This window comes from Saccostrea cucullata, unplaced genomic scaffold (assembly GCF_032062105.1).
Source record: "Saccostrea cucullata isolate Sc308-1 unplaced genomic scaffold, CSIRO_AGI_Scuc_v1 ctg53, whole genome shotgun sequence".
NCBI classification, from domain to species: Eukaryota; Metazoa; Mollusca; class Bivalvia; order Ostreida; family Ostreidae; genus Saccostrea; species Saccostrea cuccullata.
This window is the reverse complement of record NW_026936258.1, coordinates 589,005-601,595: the sequence shown is the minus strand read 5'-3', so window position 1 is coordinate 601,595 and position 12,591 is coordinate 589,005. Positions and strand designations below refer to the sequence as shown.

General features: G+C 33.4%; 1 protein-coding gene across 1 annotated transcript in view; it reads left to right on the top strand.

Moving 5' to 3' along the window:
- LOC134245112 (MAM and LDL-receptor class A domain-containing protein 2-like) overlaps positions 1 to 12,591 on the top strand; it is a 169,439-nt gene that overhangs the window by 66,436 nt on the left and 90,412 nt on the right. The window contains exons 26-36 of the mRNA XM_062727371.1: positions 25 to 109; positions 1,308 to 1,544; positions 2,307 to 2,482; positions 2,715 to 2,799; positions 3,414 to 3,511; positions 4,918 to 5,047; positions 8,421 to 8,587; positions 8,701 to 8,941; positions 10,362 to 10,706; positions 11,112 to 11,288; positions 11,772 to 11,920. Coding sequence (XP_062583355.1) covers positions 25 to 109; positions 1,308 to 1,544; positions 2,307 to 2,482; positions 2,715 to 2,799; positions 3,414 to 3,511; positions 4,918 to 5,047; positions 8,421 to 8,587; positions 8,701 to 8,941; positions 10,362 to 10,706; positions 11,112 to 11,288; positions 11,772 to 11,920 — 1,890 coding nt within the window. The remainder of the gene's footprint in view (positions 1 to 24; positions 110 to 1,307; positions 1,545 to 2,306; positions 2,483 to 2,714; positions 2,800 to 3,413; positions 3,512 to 4,917; positions 5,048 to 8,420; positions 8,588 to 8,700; positions 8,942 to 10,361; positions 10,707 to 11,111; positions 11,289 to 11,771; positions 11,921 to 12,591) is intronic.

Below are 12,591 nucleotides of genomic sequence, written 5' to 3'. Positions count from 1 at the left end.
AACAGTGATTTGATTTGATTTCAGATATTCATAGAAGCAATCAGAGGTACTAGTTACACAGGTGATATAGCCATAGACCAAGTGAATGTAACCAAAGGACCATGTGTTGGTAATTATAAAATTAGTTAAAGTTTTTGACCCAGTAATAAGAATTCACACTTTACACAGGATTAAAAAAGTATCTAGATTGAAGACTTCCAAATATAATATTGTATGAGCCTTCTAATTTATTATATTTAGAATATTGGAGGCTATAATGGGGTGGATTCATGGGGTCATGTGATGAATTTATGGAAATAAAAGTGTTTTGCAAGCCCCGATAATGTTCTTAACAATTTCTTGTAAAATTGTATGGATTTAATGAACTAGAATATAGTAAATTTACATTTACTGATTTTAAATCTCCTAGAAATTAAAAGTAATGATATATATTTTTTATAACAAATTTTCAAGATCTAATTTTTTAAAAGAACAAACTTTCATTAATTTTGATAGTACATATATTTACATTTGAATCTCAATTCATTGGAAAAACTATTGAGCTCCATGTTTAACTTTTCTAATTTATACTCCCTAAATATATTTGGTAGTTGCATATGAATGGAAATGCTATTCTGCGAAATTTGCTATGTGTACTTTAAGGAATTTGTTATACAGATAAATAACAAATTATGCATATAGGGAATTAAATTTGCAGGTCCCAGAAACTTCACTGTAATCAAGTTGTATTGTAAAATCTTTCATTAGAATATACAGTACTTTAACCATATTTTAGTCAAATTAACATGCAAGCTTTCTCATTTAGTGCAGATTCAAGTTTTCATGCTCAAAATGTTGCCTATAGATCTACTGGTGCTGTAACACTAATTAATCTTACAAGATATAAGAAGCTAATTGTCGAGTGACATCAAACCCTTGATATTCTTTAAATTAAATTGATTGAATTGGAAACCTGATGATTACATTGTGGAATAATTTCTTCATCTATATTAAGTCATTTTTCATGAAGAAAAAAGTGTTAAAAGCCCATAAAATTTCTTTAAAATCTCAAATTATACATAGGACAAAAGAATTATTAGCATTTATTAATGTGTTCTATTTAAATAATATACTGGGGGAAGATAAGGGGATGTATTCTGCAGCAATGTTCTCAACTGTTCAGTTAAAATTAATTCACAAGTTGTATTTAAACTCTTTTTATTAAAGAAAAAAATGAAAAAAAAAAATAAATGAAATGTAACATAGTTATTAAACCTATAATGTTGTCAATCGCATGATTTAAACTTACAAAATTTGTTTCAACACAGATGAATCTAATTTGATGCACTGTGACTTTGAATCATACACCTGGACCTATGATTCAACTTGTGGTCTCTCTCAGTCGAGCAGTGACCGGTTTGACTGGACTCGTCATTCTGGATCAACATCAAGTTCCTCTACAGGTCCATCCAGTGCTGCTGAAGGGTTTTATTATCTGTATATTGAGGCAACATCCAAAGTTTACCAAGATAATGCTGTTTTATACTCAAAGTATCTAGGTACAGGTAAGTGTAAAGTTAAAAGGAGCAAATGGCTCAGTGGTCAGAGGTGTTTGGCTAGTAAGCCAAAGGTTGCTGGTTCAAATCCAACTATTGGCACTTGAGCTTGTGTCCTTTGATGGGGCATTTTCATTGTCTCAGTCTACCCAGCTACACTGGCTTATACTGGGACTTGAGCCACAGTGGTTGATCAATTCAAGTGGCTCGAGTCAATGACTCATCCACTTGAGCTCCACAGAAACCAGGTACAGTGGACCCTCATTTATCCGGACGCTTTGGTTCCCAGTCAATTTGTCCGGATATGTGAAGCATCCGGATATGTGAATCACCAGTTATACAAGACAAAATAACATTTAAAAATTTCGTTCCGATGAGAAATCGTCCGGATACTGAGGCATCCGGATATCTGGCGTTCGGATATCTGAAGGTCCACTGTATATGTACAAGCCTTGTGGGCTTTATGGCTCCAAGAAGAATTATTTTAGTATTAATGTACATTATTACACACTTTATAGTGAACAGGACACTCATAGCAAAGTTATTTTTATTCCCATATGTTGTTAACATTTGAAATACTGTATCAACTTACGATTACAACAAAGAAAATTCTTCCATCCCTTGCACTTTTTATGAGCGTGTTTTACTGTATACAATGGTAGGTATTGCAAAATTTCCAATATTCTCAAGTTTTCCTCTAAAATTTAAAATTATTTGCAAATGATTCAAGAAAATACAAGAAAAGTAAATGTTAATTATCTGTCTTTGTAGGTGATAATGCATGTCTTTACTTTAAATATCACATGTATGGTGCCACGATCAACACACTAAACATCAACGTTTCCACTAATGGCTTTAACAATCAAAGACTTTGGTGGAGGTATGGAAACCAAGGAAATATGTGGCACCAAGCTAGTGTGAATTTACCCAGAAGCTCTTCCTTACGGGTTTGTATTGTACTCACTTCTTGGAGATATTGAGTAATATCCAGAGAAACTTCTACGTGGAAACAATTCAATTTTTAGTGTATTTCTATGTTTTTCATCCTGAAGTTATTTGTTTCTTTTCATTGTTGTTGTTGTGTTGCATGTGAGATATATATACATATATGAATAAAATAGCCTGAAGGAATATGTTTTAAATTATACATAACAGCATTAGAATTAACTGTTATTTCAGATTTTCATAGAAGCAATCAGAGGTACTAGTTACACAGGGGATATAGCTATTGACAAAGTGATGGTCAAGAATGAATCCTGTAAAGGTATGTGTTAAAGTGATTAAATTTTAGTCACCCTAAACAGTCTAACTCCACGGGTCCTCAAAACTAAACTAAAGCAAAAATAGAAGCTTTTTAAGATCAGAGCCTCCAAATTGTTATTTTGAATCTGCCATCTTCATTATATTAACAAGTTTGAACACAGCATAAAAAAAATTATAAAGCCTATAATCCAATAAATTTAATATTGGAATGGTGTCTGCCTTTTAATTTTACTCTCAAAAAACAGTATTCAGCTTTCAATTGTGGGTTAAAAATTGCTCACAATTGCACTTACAGGCATTTTCAAGATGAGTGATAGTGATAAAATTTATAGAAAAGTTCATTTAATTGAATCTTTAAGACATAAAAACTTGCATGGATGATGCATTTAGGGGTGCATACAAACAAACTTTCTTAAACTTATTCAGGAAAAATCTTCAAAGACAATGAAGTAATGATAAATAAAGTGTCCAGTAATGAACAACCTCGAAAATTTATTTTACATGACTCTATCTGCCTTACTAAAATCTGTGTGCTAGCATCTAATTTTTTGTTACCAGATATGTTTGCATTTTACGGACATTTTTCAATGAGTTTTTCTTCATCTTTTTTAAAAGCCATTCAAGAGGATTACAAATGTGATTTTGAAGACAGCTCATGGGTTTCTGGTTGTTCTTTACAAATATATAGTGGTTCAACATACTGGTATCGTAATGTAAGTATATCATTCATTCCTTACAATACTGTCTTCCACTTGTGGAGTAAGGTGTAATAGATGCAGTGATTGTCTTTTTTTACTTGAAAGATAAAGTATTGCAATATTTTAAATTAATTTGGCCATAGAGCTTTGAAAAGGATTTTCTGGGCATTTTTACAAAGTTTTTGTAAAAAAATTGGATGCATGGTAGATTCATCTGAAATAAGCTTGTTTGTATTAAAAAAAATTTTGGTGTATTTTGTTCAAATTTCATACACTACAATTTGAATTTCATTCCAACAACACTCTGTGTAAACAGCTTTTAAAAAATGTGTCACCATAATTGATTTTAAATAAATACATTTAACAGGACATATATGAACTGCAGAATGGTCTTGGTTATTATATTTCGATCCCTGCAATTAAGATTTTTGTGCATTAGTCCTTGCTTTGTCTGTCCATCTGCCTGTTTGTCTCTAAAAACTTTAACTTTGCTCCTAACTTTGACCACTATATTCCATATACATAAATTCTTTGTGAGAAGACCTTTCTTTAATGCCAAAAATATTTGACATATTGACCTTGGAGTTGAGCCCATTTTTGCTAAATTTTACTGAACTTTCAATCAAGGTTATAACTTAAACAATTAGTGCTAGGTTCCGTACTATATACTGTAGATCACTTAATTTTCGTGACACCTTATTTTCGCGAGATAGTCATTGACTCCTTATCAGGGAGACAAAATTTTCATGAATTGTGTTTGTTGCTCTATATAATCTTAAGGAATTCTATTATACGCGAGAATGAAATTTTTGCGAGCATACCGTCTCGCGTAATTACGCGAAAATAAAGTTCTCGCGAATAAAAAGTGATTTACAGTACTGGCCTATAAGTTGGCCGGTCCACCTATAAGTCGGTTGTATTTTTTTTTTATTTTACGTTATTTTGGGATTCATATTTTACTGTTGTATTTCATGTGACAAGACTTCTCTGTAATTAACAAATTTATTTATCTATTGACCTTGGAGTTTGACTTTTGAGAAACTTGAACCTTAATGAAGAGTTTTTGACTAAACTTGTAATAATTTTATCCAAGTCTAACTTGAATATCCCAAAGATCTAATATAATTCACCAAATGCAAAACATTGAAGTGAACAGGGGAAGCAGAAAATTTTTAATCTCTAATCAAGTATTAGACAAATTTTGGTGATGAACAAAAAATTTTGTGCCAAAATTTGCACAAAATTTTAAAATTGGCAATTGAGGACTCCGGAATTCTGAGGTGTTTTATGTTTAAAAAAGAGTGATTCCCTGGTGAGTACTGTATAGGTCTTTTGGCCTCTTGTGACAATGTTGAGCAATTTTAAAATAAAGTAAGCTTTGATTTGACTGAGGTTAACATGTCAACTTTATCTGATTTCAGACTTACACTTCTACATCAGGGACTGGTCCTAATTCTGCACATAATGGCCGTTACTTTATTTATCTAGAATCAGACAGTACCATTACAGGAGGAAATGCAGTTCTTTCTTTTGACTCAAACTTAAATTTCTGTGAGTAGATCTAATTTTTAGCTCAACTGGTCAGAGACCAGAAGAGCTTATGGGATAGTAATGCATCTGTCGTCCGTCCGTCTGTCTGTCTTTAAACAATTTTTCAAAATACTACTCCTCCTACAGTTTTGTTCTGATTTCAGTATAACTTAGCACACAAGTAGACTACACTAAGATACATAATTCTATGCATCGGTTTTTGATTTTGATGAATGATGTTGCCATGGTTACTAAAAATAGAAATTTCTGTGAAATTCTTCAAAATGCTACTCCTCCTACAGTTTTGGTCCAATTTCAATATAACTTGGCACACAAGTAGACTATACTAAGATACATAATTCTGTGCATAGGTTTTTATTTTGATGAGTGGTAAGGATCATTTTTAGCTCTACTGGTCAGAGACCAGAAGAGCTTATGCGATAGTGAGGTGTCCGTCGTCCGTCCGTCTGTCTGTCTGTCCGTCTGTCTGTAAACAATTTTTCAAAACGCTACTCCTACTACAGTTTTGGTCTGATTGCAATATAACTTGGCACACAAGTAGACTACACTAAGATACAAAAAATGGTGCATCGGATTTTGATTTTGATGAACGGTGTTGCCTTGGTTTCTAAAAATAGAATTTTTTGTGAAATTCATTTAAAACGCTACTCCTTCTACAGTTTTGGTCTGATTTCAGTATAACTTGGCACACAAGTAGACTACACTAAGATACATAAAATAGTGCATCGGTTTTTGATTTCAATGAACAGTGTTGCCATGGTTACTAAAAATAGAATTTTCTGTGAAATTCCTTTAAAACGCTACTCCTACTACAGTTTTGGTCTGATGGCAATGGCTTCTTTTCTCATCCTTTGTTATAAGTACAAACCAGTAGAGCTACAGTCTCGACAGAGACTTCTGGTTTTTAGCTCTACTGGTCAGAGACCAGAAGAGCTTATGCGATAGTAATGCGTCCGGGGTCCGTCCGTCTGTCTGTCTGTCCGTCTGTCTGTAAACAATTTTTCAAAACGCTACTCCTCCTACAATTTTAGTCTGATTTCAATATTACTTGGCACACATGTAAAGTACACTAAGATACATAGAATAGTGCATTGGTTTTTAATTTCGATGAACAGTGTTGCCATGGTTACTAAAAATAGAATTTTCTGTGAAATTCCTGAAAAACGCTACTCCTTCTACAGTTTTGGTCTGATTTCAATATAACTTGGCACACAAGTAGACTACACTAAGATACAAAGAATAGTGCATCGGTTTTTGATTTCGGTGAAAGGTGTTGCCATGGTTACTAAAAATAGAATTCTCTGTGAAATTCCTTTAAAACACTACTCCTTCTACAGTTTTGGTCTGATTTCAATATAACTTGGCACACAAGTAGACGTACGTAGAATGGTGCATCGGTTTTTAATTTTGATGAACGGTGTTGCCATGGTTACTAAAAATAGAATTTTCTGTGAAATTCCTTTAAAACGTTACTCCTTCTACAGTTTTAGTTTCATTTCAAAATAAGTTGGCACACAAGTAGACTACACAAAGATACATAAAATAGTGCAATGGTTTTTGATAAGTACAAACCAGTAGAGCTACAGTCTCGACAGAGACTTCTGGTTACTTATTGCTGTTTTAAAGTCTCAAGTCCCAACTGCTACTTTTCTCTTCCTTTGTTTTAAGTATAAAACAGTAGAGCTACAGTCTCGACAGAGACTTCTGGTTGTTAGCCCTACCATAATGGTTTTTATCCCAGTCTGTTTTTATCCATCTGTTATCAACTCACCTCAATTTCTGATCAAAATCTGTTCGATGTCTGATGTCATTGACATAAACTTTTTACATTTTCATCTTCTTAAAAACCACAGTGCCAATTTAAACCAAACTTGCAACAAAGTATCCTTGGGTAAAGAGGATTCAAATTTGTTCAAATAAAGGGCCACATGTTCTTATAAGGGAATTAAGATAATTATGATTTCAGAAAAAATTAATGGCACCATTTGAAAATATTTTTCTCAAAAACAGTCTATGCGAAAGTCACCGGACCGTCGGTTTTTACCGGCAAAATTTAGGTCGGGTCGGTAAAAAATTTCAGTATACAGGACCAAATGTCCGATAAAAAAATTAGGCCAAATAAATCTAAATTAAGAGGTAAACATGGTCAAATTCCCCACAAATATCCTTTATTTGACCAATTTAGTAGTAATACCTGATTAATTTTTATGTATTACAACCCTGTCATGATCGTTTTTATTCTAATTTCGAATTTCCTCTGTCAATGATTAGAGATCTTTAGATAGCTCATACGTAGGTTTGGTTGGGAAAATATTTAGATAGCTCATACGTAGATTCGATTGGGAAATTATTTTCAAATGATCATTGAACTTGAGTAACCATAATTAATTGTTTCAGGAAAAAATAAATATGCATTGAAAGTGCATATTAAATTTCATAAAATCTTTGATACAGTGTTTGTTGTATAAGTCAAATATAAAGAAAAAAATGCATGCAATTGTATAAATAGATACCTTTTACAAAGAAAAATTATATAATATTTAACTTGTCTATTTCACTCTGAATTTATTTAAGGTTAAATATCACAGTGTGAATTAACCCCATCCCACCCACCCTCTCAATATCAGTATCATAATGATGTATGGATTTAAAGGGGGGAAAAAGTCGGTCTGGTAAAAAATGGTTTGGTCTGGTAAAAATTTTATTTTTACCAGACATTTTGTCCTGTAAAAATTTTAAACTTTCGCGTAGACTGTCAAAAACCACAGTGACTGTGCTTGAAAGTATGAACCTTAAGTAGAGTCATAGTGAGGTAGTGTAGATTCAAATTTGTTCAAATCATGACCCCCAAGGTTAAGGCAGGGCCATAATAAGTGATCAGTTTTAGATAGGAATGCATAGAAAAAAAATCATAAATCTTGTTTCTCAAGAATAGTAAAGTCCTGATTAGACATATTTACACAGAAGTATCCTCAGGTAGTGTAGATTTTATGATTGTTAAATTCATGACACCAGGACGTAGGATGGGGCCACAATGGGCGATCAGTTTTAGATATATTAGGAATATATAGGGAAAATCTTCATAAGAACGACAAAGCCATGATTGGTTACCACATTATAAAAGCATCTTCAGGTAGTGTAGATTGCAATTTCTTCAAATCATAACCCCTTAGGAGAAAAGAGGGGCCATAACAGGGGATCGAACTTATACAAAGGAATTTCAAGATATGTCAATAAACATTTTCATGTTTAGAACAGCAAAGCCATTATGTGTTGTATTAATTCACACGTATTTCGCTTTTTCCTAACTAAAGTGCTCAGGTGAGTGATGTGGCCCCTGGGTCTCTTGTTTATTTTTCTATTTTATTTATAGATGATACAAGTTGCATGGTTTTCTATTACTTCATGTATGGAAGCACAATGGGGACATTACAAGTGAAGCAGACATTGCAAAATGGCAGAACTGTGATCCTCTGGCAGAGACAGGGGAATCAGGGATATGAATGGAAACAAGCCTATGTCACCCTCAAAGGACCTAATGTAAATGTAAGACTATTAATAGAAGAAAAAAAGCCTGATTGCATGTGCCATAGCAGTATAATATTCTTTTCTTTTGGAACTGTAGCCTTAATAGTGTCCACTTTAATTTTCAGCTCACTATAGAAGCTATAAGAGGGCCAGGCTCCTATTCAGACATAGCAATTGATGATTTGTACATCTTTAATGGAACATGCAACCCCTATCTGTGCCATCCATATTCAGAGCCAAGTGTAAACTGTACTTTTAACGGAGCGACCTGTAACTATAGCAACACTGACCCCAACTCCCAGTGGAAGATCGGTGGATCGTTCAATTATGGAATAGATCTTCCAGATGATCACACATCTAGCAATGGTGAGAGAACTGTTGTTAAAGGGTTAATTTTTTATTTTGATAATTTTTTGCAGAATTTTGTGGACAAATACAAAGATAGAATTTTAGGTTTCAGGATTAAGTACTGTCAAATCACTAATTTTCGTTAGATTTAATTTTCCTTAATTTTTTGGAAATAAGAAAACCACAAACTCATGTTCTTCATGAAATAAAATTTAACTTATATAACAAATTGGTGCTTATCATTGACAAAATTCAACCCTCACAAACAATTTATCTGTAGATCATGAAAATACGACCCCTTGAAAATGTCTGACAGTGACACTTAGAAGTTAAGAGTCACCTTTTGCCAAACAGTATGAAAGTCTATAACTGCCAGAAACCAGCTTCAGACTGACAATTGGACTGATGAAAAGAAAAAATATCTATAAATTTAATTGTACATGTACAGTTAATTTTCGATAAACCGCCACCCTTTGTAATTTAGAAATCATGGCGGTATAACGAATTTGGCGATGAATTGAATTTTCCATCTTTTGTAGGAAATAGGAAGTACATGTAGAGTTACCGTTCTTAGAAATACCATTTACATGTAGCGTTTCTATTCTTATCATCACATGTATATGCATATTTCTAAATTTGAAAAATACTTCAAGTAATTTTTATATGTACAATTTCGCTAAAACAAAATGTGCAGCTATGAAATAAAGACACTTACATGTGTATGCATGTAAATCTGCACATCTGATAATAATAAAAAAAACATGCTGGGTCGATCGTCGTAACTAATATATAGCCGATAGTACATAAAATGAATTCTTGAATAAATTCATTCTTTATGGCATCATTGTTAATGAAACGTTCACAATTTATACCCTATAATAATTTTCAAAGCAAACTTTTATTGGTTAAAGCAGAGATCATCAAAATAATATCGTTGTCGGCGTACTTGAATAACAAACGCTTTCGTGGTAAACCCGTGACTAAATGATTTTTATTAAACAGAAAACAAAATTATTATAACACTTTATGTTAAATTAATTCTTACTTAATTATTTAATTGCATATACCTCGTCTGGCTTTGCATGCTTTACAACATGGATAGTGTCATCCAATTAGCCGCGCTTCACTGACCACATGCACCTGTGGCGGTATAGCGAGATAATTGACACTTGAAAATGGACGTTTGTTTTGAAAACAGGGTGGCGGATGGTGGTATGCGAATTTGGCGTTATAAAGAGAATTTTATATAGCAGGAAAAACGTTCTTGGGAAATCATGGCGGTATTGCGAAAATGGCGATGAATCGAATGGCGATAATTCGAGAACTGACTGTATTGAAAAGTATTTGTGATGCCTATATGCTATTTGTCAGTACATGTATATACATATCGCAGGTAAATGAGCTGTATAGTTGATCATGACTTTTTTCTAACCAATAGGTTCTTTCATGTTCTACCAAAACTTGAATGGAAATGAAGGTGATAGTGCTACCTTAAAGTCGCCTAACTTTACATCTCCTGCAAATGCACACTTGAGATTTTACTACCACATGAATGGAGCAATGACGGGGCACTTCACGGTGTGGGCTGAGGGCAGAGAGGGACGTCGTTTGGGGGAAATATTACTCCAAAAACAAGGGGAGCAAGGAAACCAGTGGAACAGCTTCTGCTCAGTGATACCCTCTGACACGGAAATGTCGCTGATTTTCAAGGCCACTCGAGGCACGCTAGGGCTTAATCACGTCGCCATTGATGATGTCATAGTGGACAGTGAAAATTGTCCTTGTAAGTTAATTACAGTCAAACTTGGTTGTCTTGAAATAAATTAATTAGGCTAAGAGATTTCTGAAGATTAGATGTTAAGTTACGTTAAGAAAAGGTGGATAACTTCCACATATCCATGAAATTCAAGCTACAGAGGTTCAAGATACCAAATTTTAACTGTATAACACAGGGCAGGAGAATTCATGTTGGGCAGTGATATAATGATCTTAACTTTTTATTCTCCAACTGAGAATTTGTTTCATAATAATAGAGTTTTAAGAAATGTGAGGATCAAAGGAAATGTAGGAGAAAAAGTAAATAAGACACACATCTTATCTTTAAATCTACTTTATTTTGTAAAAAAAATTATAGATCATTCAATTTATGAAATAAAATTTAGAAAAGAAAACATTTTTTGTTTCAAAGATGGCTTAAAAGATGCCTCCTGTGATTTTGGACAACCGGACATATGTGGCTACTCTGTGAATTGCACAGAATGTAGGGAGGAGTTGCCATCCTTCAAATGGAGACGAATGTCTGGGAGAACAGCCAGCATAAACACAGGTCCTAATGGAGATTCTACACGTGACACGGATCCAACAGGTCAGTTAATATAAAGCTCTCCCCATTATATATGTACATAAACACAGGTCCTAATGAAGATTCCTCGCACGACACAGATCCAACAGGTCAGTTAATTTAAGGCTCTCCCCATTATATACGTACATAAACACAGGTCCTAATGAAGATTACTCGCATGACACAGATCCAACAGGTCAGTTAATATAAAGTTCTCCCCATTATATACGTACATAAACACAGGTCCTAATGAAGATTCCTCACATGACACAGATCCAACAGGTCAGTTAATTTAAAGCTCTCCCCATTTTATACGTACATAAACACAGGTCCTAATGAAGATTCCTCACATGACACGGATCCAACAGGTCAGTTTAATCCGTCTTGTGAGCTACATGTCATTTTATTGCACATACAGTTAAAAACAGGAATCCATTATTTTTTTTAGAATTTAAAAGCAGATTGGATTTCTTTTTACAATGAGAGACTAATTAGAATATTTTGCAGGTTATTACCTGTATGCTGAGGCCAGTCACGGAAGCCCAACTGATAGCACTGCCGTCACCTTCCCAGAATTCTCTGTTGACAGGGACACAAATATGCTCAGTTTTGACTATCATATGTTTGGAGATGATGTTGGAAGTTTGATAGTACAGGTATCTAATCATTGTATGCATGGTTATCTACTGATATTCAAGCAATTGGTGTAATCACATTGTAACGCTAGCGGTTCTGCTAACTGTATATGATATAAATAATTTAACTCAACTTCCTTCATAAATGTACCATTCGCAAAGAAGACATAAGATTATAAACATTAAACAATTAAATTTATTAAATGTATTATCAACAAACAATTTATCTTAAATGACGACATTCACACCACATTCATACCAAATAAACATTAATAAATTAAATTTTAATTAATTAAATAAGAAAAATCATAGCGTAAAACAGACTGAAAAACCACCCAAAAATCTATGTGTCTATTTCCAAATATCTTATAGTGAAATCAAGTCGTAGTTATTCATAACTTTGACTTGTAAAACTTAACACAAGCTTTACCGTATTTAACAGGTTAGCTTGTTAAACTCCTAAAACCTTATTAAAACGGGACACAAGTCGCGGTCATTTATAACGCTGACTTGTTAAACCTAACGCTAGCTTAACTGTGTTAAACAGATTCAGCTTGTAAATACTACGAGCCATAAAATGTTAAATCCAATAATCTTTATTAAGTTTGAAGTAAAGTAAAATTTAAATTCTCAAGTTCTTTAATGAAAAATTCTATGAAAAATTTACGTATCTAGGAAAATTAATTTACTGA